Consider the following 11804-nt stretch of genomic DNA (forward strand, 5'->3'; position numbering starts at 1 on the left):
TTATATATAAGGTGGAAATTCACGCAAGTATTTAAATTTCGGTCACATTATAACATGTATGGATTCAAGATGTAAAACCTATTAAATAACCAACATTGTATTGATTTTCATTTATTAGATATATTATAACATCTATGAATTCAAAATAAAAAAACCTATTATACAACCAACATTGTATTGATTTTCATTTATTAGATATATATTGAAGTTTTTTTATTTGTCAAAAAGAAAAAAAATTGTTTGAATCCGTACTTTTAGAAAATTAAAAACTTAGCAAAATAACTCATAATTTCGTGTTTGAAAAACAGAAGGGAAAGTTGATTCAACCATGCTTTTAAAACACAGGAATTCGAAGGTCTCGGGTTCTGAGAAACTCCCTTGGCTATTGTCCTCCTCGGAAGCGTTAGGGTTTTCAGAGCTTCATTTTTTTTTTCAACGCTCACTCGCCATTGGCTATAAGTGGCATTTACAAGATAAAACGAACCGCTATTTGACCTGTTCTACAATTCCACAGAGTATAGCAATCAATTACTTCTCACTTCCATTTCAGTGAACCGAAACTTTGAAAAATATCGACATTACCTCGCGACACGGTATGGTGTTTCGTTCCTCTGTCTCTGGATTTTATCTCTAGGGTTTTGTTGACAAATTTTGACTTGCCATTTGAGCATTTTTGGTTATTTTTTTATTTTATTTCGAGAAATATTTGGGATGAACTGAGCTGAGGGTAATTTTTTTTTTAATTTTGTTAATTCCGTAGTAATTAGTTCAGAAATTCTATATCTTTCCTTCATTTTTTGTTGTTGAAGAATGTATACTTTAAATTATGCTAGCTTGATAATTTAGTAGTATTTTCTAACAATTTGATTTTAACTGTATGGCTAGAAATTTTGAGAGGAAAAGAAAATGTCCATAGCTGATGAGCCGCTATATCCCATAGCAGTGCTTATAGATGAACTGAAAAATGATGACATTCAGCTGCGATTGAACTCGATTCGGAAGTTATCTACGATTGCCCGGGCTCTTGGGGAGGAGCGAACGCGTAGGGAATTGATACCCTTTTTGGGTGAGAATAATGATGATGATGATGAGGTACTTCTTGCAATGGCTGAAGAGTTGGGGGTGTTTGTTCCTTTTGTCGGGGGAGTGGAACATGCTCATGTGTTGCTCCCACCTTTGGAGACGCTTTGTACTGTTGAGGAAACTTGTGTGAGAGATAAAGCTGTAGAATCACTTTGTAGGATTGGATCACAAATGAGGGAAAGTGATTTGGTTGAATATTTCATTCCTTTGGTGAAGGTCAGATTATACTGTTCCATCGATATGAATGCCTTCGTTGTTACTATTTATTGAACTATGTATTGATTGATTGTATTTTATAGTTTGGTAAGTAAAGTTTTTCCTTCTTTATGCATTGTTCGAGTGCCTAATGTTATGATTATGCCATTCATTTAGTTTTTTTGGATTTGTACTGTTTCCTGTGAAGTAAACTTGTGAAACCAAACAAGCTGTTGGTTAATGTATCCATGTTAGACTGTCTGTTAGAATAATAAAGTTGCTACAAACCCTTGACATGTTGGGGTTTTGGGAAGGTTAGACTTATTATGAGTTTGTTGTAGGCTGCTTTACTTTGCACTTGGGTGAGGCTGATTCCGCAACATGAACTTTTAACCAGGTAGTTAAATGGCTGCAACTCTAACTGTTGCACCAAAGCTGAGCTTATGTTAGAATATCTAGAAAGTATCTCATTATATTGATATTGTATCAAAGAATATATTTCAGAGTATAATAGATAATCTCTTAAATTTTTTATCATATTGTGTATATATATCTTGATTAGTTTCCTTATTTGATTTGATCATGAGTTGGAGTCTAGTACCAGTATTAATAGGGTTGATTGTGATTTCTCTACCAAAATTCTATTAATTTTCAATGACATGCCCCATATCTTACTTATATTGCTCTGCTGCATTTGCCTCAATATCTAACACTCTGGTGGCATTAATTGGTTGTATGTGTCTTAAAGCATATTCATGAGTAATGATGTATTGTATAGGTACTGTTCAATATCCTGTCATTTTTTTAATCTTGTTTCAGAGGTTGGCAGCAGGTGAATGGTTCACTGCTCGAGTGTCTTCATGTGGGCTATTTCACATTGCTTACCCTAGTGCGCCGGAAATGTCAAAGACAGAGTTAAGATCAATATACAATCTGTTGTGTCAAGATGACATGCCTATGGTTAGAAGATCTGCTGCATCAAATCTTGGGAAGTTTGCTGCAACTGTTGAATACACTCATTTGAAGGCTGACACTATGTCAATTTTTGAGGATCTCACTAAGGATGGTAGTTGAATACATATTTCTCATTCTTTCTAGATGGATTGATTGATTTGTTTTGTAGTTTCAATAATAATTTTTCCTTAGTGCAAGGTGACCTTTTAAATATGTAATTTAACTTTAAAACATGGTTCAGATCAAGATTCTGTTAGATTGTTGGCTGTGGAGGGTTGTGCTGCGCTTGGGAAGCTGCTGGAGCCACAAGATTGTGTTGCGCATATACTACCGGTTATTGTCAATTTCTCACAGGTGCATTTTTAAGAGTGAAATATACTAGTAATGACATAATTAGTTTTTTTTCTTTTTCTATTATACTCGAAACTATGTGCTTAACCTAATGATGTTAAGTTTCTATGATTTATGCTACAATTTTTCTTTTGGACTTTTTGGAACCAAGAATTCAAATAAGATTTTTATAACTAGGATGGAAAGAACAATGAATAGGATATTCTGCTAATATATATGATGTGGAAAAAAATGTTTAGGCAGCAGTAAGCAATAATTATGGAATTACTTTTCTTGATTTCAGAAAGAAACAATACATTGGTGGTATTTAAAGGAAAAACAAAATCCTAATAGAAGAAAATAAATCTCTTGAAATTAAGACTCTAAATAAGGAGCAAATCTACCAGATAAACTCGTAATTTCAATCCGTTAGTATTAGGGATTTCTTACAATCAAATCTACATATATTATTTAATCAACATGTATTTATTGTAATCTAAATGTGCAATATTTACACCTATATCTCAACATCCCCTCAAGTTGAGGAATAAATGTTCTCCATTTTCTGCTTGGTTATGAGATTATGGAAATTTAAGGTATTAAGTCCTTTTGTCTGAACATCAGCCACCTACTGCTTTGACGGAATGCATGACATGCATACTAAATGTTTAATGTGTATCGAACACATAAGGTTATACATTTATAAATAAGAAAATACAAAGAGATGGGCCTAAGCCCGTGTCATCTAACACTCGTCCTCAAGCTGGTGCGTATAAATAAAATGTATCATGCGTGTTACAAATATAGTCAATTTTAGGATCCCATAATGATTTACCAAAAATACATTCTAGTTGATCATTAGAATTAAGAAACTCAGTCTTGATGTCTCTAAATACAATCTTTTCTCTAATAAAATGACAATTAATCTCAATAGGACTTTGGGCAAGTTGAGGTTTTAAATACTTTGGAAACATATTTATGATGCTTCAGTTCATGGCGACCTAAGTTGTGGGTTATTTTATACCCTGTGCTGAGCACTGGTTCAACACCAATTTCTAAGGAGTTGCTAAGTGTATGTCTTTTGAAATTGGGTATGGCAGAGCTCCCCCTTCCCTAGCTAGCTTTGTATTAGGGGAAACTGGCATGGAAGCATTATCATGGGAGTTGATGACACGCAATGAAGCCCTCATACAATTGAAATTTCCTCTGGAGAGAGCTCAAGGACATGGTTAAATTTGCCAACTGACATTGGAAACCATCAGAAATCAAAGTGGGTAATTGGGTATATCTAAAAATTCATTCTCACATACAACCATCTATGTCTACAATGTACCCAAAGCTGTCAGCGCACTATTACGACCCATACCTTGTCCTCAAACAAGTTGGAGCAATGGTTTATTGACTACAACTTCCTTATACCTCTTGCATACATCCAGTTTTCCATGTTTCTTTATTAAAATTAGCTGTTGGGACTCATTAGGTTGAGAAAGAATTGCTCGATGAACTTCAAGGGCAAACTTCGGTTTGTTTTCCCCCATCACTTTTTGGATAGCAGGATTGTACAACATCAAGATGAACCAATACAAGTGTTGGTGCAATTGCAGGAGGGACGACCAGAGGCATCTACATGGGAAGATGTTTTGTTTCCACAACATGTGACTAGTTTTGAAGAGTTCAACATTGAGGACAAGGTTGTTCTAGCAGTAGTGGGTAGTGATAGATTGGGGAATAAGGATAGGGTTTGGAATCTATACCATAGAAAGAAATTTAAGAATAATTGTAGTTAGCTGTTATGGGACAAAGACTTTTGTAAAGTCTATATATAGTCTTATCCCTTGAGGTGTTGGGATAAGAAGGATTGTAGTTTGTTAACAGGGAATACTGTGAAAGTAAGATTGTTTGCTTTGTAAACATTTGTTGAACAGATTACCTGAGGAACAATCAGTGTTAAAGGTGTTCTTTCTATGCTTTCTTGGTGATGTTTCTATTTTCTGATCAAGGCGTGTGTCAGTTTCTGCCAAACTGAGTCCCCATTTTTATTTAATTAATGTACCTTTGATCTGATTTGATCCTAAACAGGATAAGTCGTGGCGTGTGCGATACATGGTTGCAAATCAATTGTATGAGCTTTGTGAAGCTGTAGGCCCTGAACCTACCAGGTATTGTTTCACCAGAGGAGTAAACATGCTGCATATGTATCATTTAATTTGTTTATATATTGTGTCAATATATTGTATAGTGATCTGCGTTTAATTAGTTGTAGGGCTGTGCTAATGCTTTAAAACCTTAAATGTCAAAACTTGTGATTCCTATACTGTTTTCCTCATATTTACTAAGGTCGATATTCAATGTCCTATCGCTTTCTGTTTATGTTTCTTAAGATAATCTCTTATTACTATTATTTTGTATAGAACGGAATTGGTCCCTGCCTATGTGCGGTTGCTTCGAGACAATGAAGCTGAAGTACGGATTGCAGCTGCAGGGAAAGTGACCAAGTTTTGCAGGATTTTAAATCCAGATCTCTCAATTCAGCATATTCTTCCTTGTGTGAAGGTGTGCCTTTCGTTTTGGTCTTGAAATTCATTATTCTAAAACTTATATTTACAGGCTAAACTACTTTGCAACAACTTTTGCAGGAATTGTCATCTGATTCTTCACAGCATGTTCGCTCTGCTTTGGCTTCAGTGATAATGGGAATGGCTCCGGTGTTAGGAAAGGTATGGCTATCAAATGTCATTCTTTACATTTATTTTGGTCTTAGTGTTGCAAAAATCCATATCGTTCATGCTTAACTATATGGTTGCTTGTCCTTTAAGTTAATAGGTTTTTCTTTTGGTACCTAGCAGCAAAATACTGAAGTCTACTTTTTTATGTTTCTCTTTCCTTTTGTTTAAAATGAAGGGTAGAGATCGTTTAGTGCTTTGGGTTGTGCTGTGTATTTTACAGTTTTACATATGAATCACCCGATTGTGGTGCATGGGTCTAAAAACAACTATGTACTGAAATATCCCTTTTCTAAATATGTAATTTTATCTTTTGCAAGTTAGTTTGGTGATATAAATGTTGTGGACTTTATTTACGTGTGCAGTAGTTAATCAGAATCATCCTTTAGGAGGCATTGGGTTCAAGCTATATGTTACAAGAATACTACGACCAAGAGCCTTATTTCTTTTTAAATTTTAAAAATGTTTGAGTATGATTTAATCTTTCAGAAAATTATAATGATTTGAGGAAAAAGTAGGTAGTGGAAATAGAAGTTCATATCTTCTTATCACATATTAACTTCTAATATTCTCAAGACAAGACAACATATGTACTCCCCTCCATGGGCTTGAAATCTAGCTTAATATGCTACTTTATGGGAATCAACAACAGAGTTTAGTGCACTCTACTTATCGTGGCCAACAACATTGTCAAATGTGTAATGTAGCCTGTGAGAGTTAAAGCCTGTCCAATGTTATCTATGTTTCATGTTTGGTTTGTGTTTGGCATACCATTCCTCAGTATTTTTAATATTTATTTTATGAACTATCTACTGTATGTTTTGTACTTGGCTGGTTATTTTGTGGTATCCAACTTCTAATATTTTTTTGTAAATTTTTATGTTGGTTATACTAATACTTTTAATTCTACTACTAGGGCTGTGGCAATATTGTTTAACCCTTCTTTTGAAGAAATTATACTTCACTACCTTTTTTTTTTTCTTAATTGCAGGATGCAACAATTGAGCAACTTCTTCCTATTTTCCTTTCCCTTTTAAAGGACGAATTTCCTGATGTGCGCCTAAATATCATAAGCAAGCTTGATCAAGTGAATCAGGTTTGTAACGTATGAGTGATTTATATTTGCAAATTACTTTATAACTTTTGGCAACCTTATTTCCTTTTTAGTTTTTGAATATTCTGCTAATTCTACATCGGAGCATATAATCTTATCCCACCTATATAATATACATGCAAAATTAAAGTCATAACGAAATCTAAATTTGCAATGATATGTTGATCAAATCTTTGTTGCAGGTCATTGGAATTGATTTATTATCTCAATCTTTGTTACCAGCCATTGTTGAGCTTGCTGAGGATAGGCATTGGAGGGTTCGACTTGCAATAATAGAATATATACCCTTATTGGCAAGTCAATTGGGTGTTGGTTTTTTTGATGATAAGCTTGGTGCTCTTTGCATGCAGTGGTTACAGGACAAGGTTTGTGGACTCCATTTGATAGTTTGTGCATACTTTAGGAAACCACATTTTCTATATGACTATTGTCATTAACCTCATTGTTTATGGTAGGTTCATTCAATCCGTGAGGCAGCAGCTAACAACTTGAAGCGCCTAGCTGAAGAATTTGGTCCTGAGTGGGCTATGCAACACATAATTCCACAGGTTCATATCTTGGACTTAAATTCTTATTTTAGCATAATACACTATGCCCATATGAATGTATGTGTATTGGAGGGAGGGGGAGGGGGGGGTTGGGATGTTCTTGTTTCCTCAACTTGACATTGTTATCCTTTTATTGCTTCATACTTTGTATGGGTACATTTCATTGTTTACAATGTGATGAAATTTTAGAAAGTTATACGAAACCATACCATGAATTTTGAATGAACAAGGAATAGTTTTATGGCCCATTTGGTTATCCACCAAGATAATTTCACACTGGCTATTTGGGCACCCATCTTCATCATATTTAATGGTTCAAAACCAATGTTATCAAAATCATTTTTTCTCCAACCAAGCTAAACAAACAGGATTGGGTTTGGTCAGTTTATACAATTTTGGTGCTTCTAAACTGAACCAAGGTGACTGGTTAGCAAAATAATTTTTTAAATAGGTTTTGTTATTGGAATATGTAATGTTATTTTATTAATATTTTCCTTTTGTATGTATCCAACTTTAGGGTTTGGGGCAATTGCGTTACCTTCTTTTGTATCCTATATATGTACAAGAACATAGACACTGTTCTTCTATCCATCCTATTTGTTCAAGTTGGTATCAGAGCGGCTACATCTCACTCTGTTTTCTTCATTGTCTCCACTGTCATTGCTTGCCATCGCATTGCTGCCGTTCGACTATTTTGGTAAATGAAGCTAGGTTTAAGTGTGCCTCAAGGAGTGCAACCCAATCGTGGTGGTCAAAACCAGCCAATCATCCACATGCCCTCACGTGCCAATCTATGCGCTTCTTGTTTGTGGTGCGTTTCCTCCACGCGTTGCCTTCTCATCATTGGAACACCTCTTTTTGATTTTCCGAACTCTTCTATCCCCATTTCTGACTTCATTTTTCTATTCCAACCCACCACCCGTGTAGGGGCACGTTCTCTCTCGGTTTTAGGCTTTATGTTATTTGTCCTTAAGTTTTGTCACTTTTTTTATATGGATTCAATAAGTTCTACTCCTTTTATTTTGGTTACTCCGACCATTACAAGTTCAAGGCTCAATTGGAAGAACTATTCATCTTGGTTTGCTTCCATGGAATTATGGTTCCTTGGTCAAGGATGTTGATAGAAACCAGGCCCGGCCCAAGAGGAAGCGAGATCAGTGGAACAAATTACTAAAGTGTATGAAAGAAGAAATTGGAAATCCATCACTTGGGGGTCCAAGAGCACGAACATATGAATAAGGATGCTCCAACTATGTGCTATTTTAGTTGAGCCCGATGTTTTAAAGATGCTCCGATCCTTCAAAACATGTTTCACTTTTTGGAAGAGTGCACAGGAAATTTTTTCTAATTATATCAAATGTCTATTTGATGCAACTCAAAGGTTCTCATGTGTGTAAATATGTGAAACCAATTCTAAAGTTTTTTATGAAGAGTACCAAAAAATTGAGGTATGAGTCTGAGAAATCAATCAATCAATCAAGGTCAGTCTGCTTCAGTGGCAAGTGTGTCAACTACATGAATTTCTTGATACCTCTTGTAACATTTCTTCATTTTCTTTGATTTCTTACCCCAAAATTCCTCATCTTGTTACTATTGTGATCACCTAACAACTCTTCATATTGTCTCCAATCTGGTGTTTTATGAGAGAACTAAAATATAAAGATTGATTGTCATTTTGTTAGGGAGTTGTTATCCAAATATCTTATTACTGAATTTGTCAGCTCTAATGAACAACTTGTGTGAAAAATCTGTAAAAGGACTTAGTATTTAGTTTATATGTTCCAAGCTTTGTGCATATGATCTATATGCTCCAGCTTGAGGGGAGTGTTTAAATGTTATGTTGTTTTATTTTAATATTTCCTTTTGTATGTACCCAACTTTAGTGTTAGGATTTCAGGCAAGTGTCTTGCCTCCTTTTGTATCTTATATATACTTAAATAAATAAGAAACACAATATTGCAAGAAGATATACACTGTTTTTCTATCCATCCTATTTGTTCAAGTGCTTTAGTTGAACAAAACTTGGATTTGTGGTTTATTTCAGTCCAAGCTGTTTTCTGTTCTCTGTTAAGTCCTTTTTTTTTACAGTTCCACAGTAACTTCATATCAAGCTTGTTAAGTCTCCCCTCTCCCTTTCCTATGGTCTACGATCCATATTATGATATTCACTGTTAATATAGTATACCCTTTACGTTTTTTGTAGATCTACCAAGTGTATCTTACAAGTAATGGGTTTTGGTATGTGTGAAACAGGTTCTGGATATGATTAGTAATCCGCATTATTTGTACCGAATGACCATACTTCAATCCATCTCTCTGCTTGCTCCTGTGATGGGACCGGAAATCACTTGTTCAAAATTATTGCCCGTTGTTATTACTGCATCTAAAGACAGGTATTCTAGCTTTTTAAGCGTGGTTATAGTGTTGGGTAATGTTACTACTACCTTTCTAACTGCTCCCCGTTTTATCCCCTATAGAGTACCCAACATTAAGTTCAATGTGGCAAAGGTCTTGGAATCAATCTTCCCCATAGTGGATCAATCTGTAAGCAGCTAAGCTTCTCATACTTGTATTGTATTATAATAATAAACCTTTATTGGGCTTTCTGTCTATATTCTGTGTTTTGTTCTCTTTTTGTGTTTCGCCTTATTCTGTGTACATAATTTTCATTTAGGTTGTGGAAAACTCTATCCGACCTAGTCTGGTTGAGCTCAGTGAGGATCCCGATGTTGATGTGAGATTTTTTTCCAATCAAGCACTTCAGGCTATTGATCATGTCATGATGTCTAGCTAGGCTGCAATCTTTACCATGCATTAGATTGAAGCCTTTTGTAGAGATGCTAATATTTCCACCTATTGGAATTCCTGTGTTCTACTTGGGTTCTTCTCAGTGATAGTTAAGTGGTTTTGTGAGCTACATCCTAGTCAATAACGATTGATATGATTTTGTTCCCTTGTATAATTATGTTGATTGTATCATTACTAGGTTCCTTTTTGTCCTCGTAGAGATTAAACTGCTGGTCCTGTGACTGCTAAAATAGGATTTTCAAATGTTAATAGGGTAAGTGTGATTTAGATTTTAGCTTGTAAAACTTTTTTTCCATTAGTTAATTATTTATTTTTGCAAAGAGCAATAATGGCTCATTGTCCTTAACCCCACCATGTTTTCTAAAATCATACAACGAATGAAAATGCTTTGTAACAATTTTATTTTATCCCCTATTGGCCAACCGTAAATAGCTCTTTTGGATTCATAACCCTTTATTTCTACAGTTATTTTGACTCAGTTCCTACCAAAAGTTGGTGTTATTTATATTTCAAACTTTTTTTAACACAGACTAGGACTAAAAATATAAAGGTAAAGTCATCAAATTTGAAAATATGACTATTTTTAACATGAAATGAAACTATTAACTTATTCAGAATGTCCAACTAATAGCATAAAGACCAAGAAGGTTTATTAGTTTTAGTTTTGATGTATTAAGTAATGTAAATACTTAAACTGGTGATTGCATTTCAATTAGATCATAATTTTTTAGTTGTTAGATTACAAGTTTCTTGTATCATGGATGAAAAATTGATGTTTACTTTTCAAATTATATTAACATGCACGTATTTTGATAGTCTTTTATTGTTTAATTCTAATAAAAAGGTTATAAGGTGTGATTTGTTTTCAAACTGTTTGAATATACATCAATATCGAAATTTTTATAGTAGAGAAGAGTATAAATGTTAAGTTTAATGAAGGCTTGCATATTGATAATAAATTTTGATTTCACATTTACAAATTAAAGATCGAAATGAAACTTTAGGATGTGCTCTTGAGCCACAATTAGAAGAATGTGACTTCATGTCTCAAATCAAACCAAGGAATATAGGGAAAACTTTTCAGACCATGACTAGATGGTGGTTATGCAGAAAGAGCTCAATTATTTCACTGGAAACATCTACACTATAGTTCACCAACTTGAACAAAAGAGTATGATCGGAACTAAACGAGTTTACATAAACTAGTTAGATGAATTAGGTAATATGAAACAAAGTTATCACTAGTATAGATTTCATTGGAAATTTGCACCTTTTGCTTGATTAAAAGCTATTCGAATTCTTGCTTGACTTTGTTTCTCATAAAAGTATTAAATTATATTAGATGGATGTGAAAAAGCCTTATTAAATGGATATATGGATAAATAAATTTTTGTAGGAGTACCTATTGGATTTGAACTTTGGCTTAATAGAACATACCTTTTAAACCTAAAAAAGAGTTTTAAATGGTGTGAAACGATCTTTCAAAATAAGGAAGGACAACACAATTATTTTCTTTTAGAAAATGATTTTATTAGAGGCAAGAGCAATACGATTTTTAAAAAGCATAAGAAAAATGATTTTATAATAGTTCAAATTCACATTAATAACACTACCTTTAGTGCTATATATTGGTGCAAAGTGAGTTTGAAATGAGAAGACTAACATTGTTATTAGGACTTCAAATCAAATAAATATGAAAAAATATTATCACCGATCAACCGAAGATCATCAAAGAGATGTTTAAGAAATTCAACACAGGAAAATATAAGTTTACGAAGACTCTCGTGAGGAAAGAAATAAAGCGTAGAATCTATCCAAGACGAAGCAAGTAAAAGTGTAAATTCCACAATCTATACAAATATGGTAGGTTCTTTGCTTTTACCTTAAAACTAGTAAATCAAATATTATATACAATGTTTATTTATGAACTAGGTTTCAGTTATATTCCAGGGAATCACATATTGGGGTCGCGAACTATAGTATGAATGTTTAGCATATGCACGTTCACCTTATTGGACCGATCATCATGACCGACAAATTGACCAATAG

General features: G+C 34.0%; 1 protein-coding gene across 1 annotated transcript; it reads left to right on the forward strand.

Annotated features, from left to right (window-relative positions):
- Positions 1–307: 307 nt before the first annotated feature.
- Positions 308–10084, forward strand: LOC114173438 (serine/threonine-protein phosphatase 2A 65 kDa regulatory subunit A beta isoform-like). The gene is made up of 13 exons (XM_028057841.1): positions 308–593; positions 886–1299; positions 2098–2344; positions 2474–2586; positions 4642–4721; positions 4974–5115; positions 5199–5279; positions 6277–6381; positions 6582–6764; positions 6855–6947; positions 9201–9340; positions 9425–9491; positions 9622–10084. Exons 2-13 carry the CDS (start codon positions 907–909, stop codon positions 9739–9741), a joined length of 1764 nt encoding a protein of 587 aa, XP_027913642.1. The 5' UTR covers positions 308–593; positions 886–906; the 3' UTR covers positions 9742–10084.
- Positions 10085–11804: the final 1720 nt, after the last annotated feature.

The sequence above is a fragment of the Vigna unguiculata genome, chromosome 2 (genome assembly GCF_004118075.2).
Source record: "Vigna unguiculata cultivar IT97K-499-35 chromosome 2, ASM411807v1, whole genome shotgun sequence".
Classification (NCBI taxonomy): Eukaryota; Viridiplantae; Streptophyta; class Magnoliopsida; order Fabales; family Fabaceae; genus Vigna; species Vigna unguiculata.

Excerpts from the sequence above, each read along its gene's own strand:
- LOC114173438 (XM_028057841.1), top strand. The coding sequence starts at position 907 with ATGTCCATAGCTGATGAGCCGCTATATCCCATAGCAGTGCTTATAGAT. Across the intron at positions 6,948-9,200 it reads TGCAACACATAATTCCACAG|GTTCTGGATATGATTAGTAA; the intron begins GTTCATATCTTG and ends TGTGTGAAACAG. Across the intron at positions 9,492-9,621 it reads TCCCCATAGTGGATCAATCT|GTTGTGGAAAACTCTATCCG; the intron begins GTAAGCAGCTAA and ends ATTTTCATTTAG.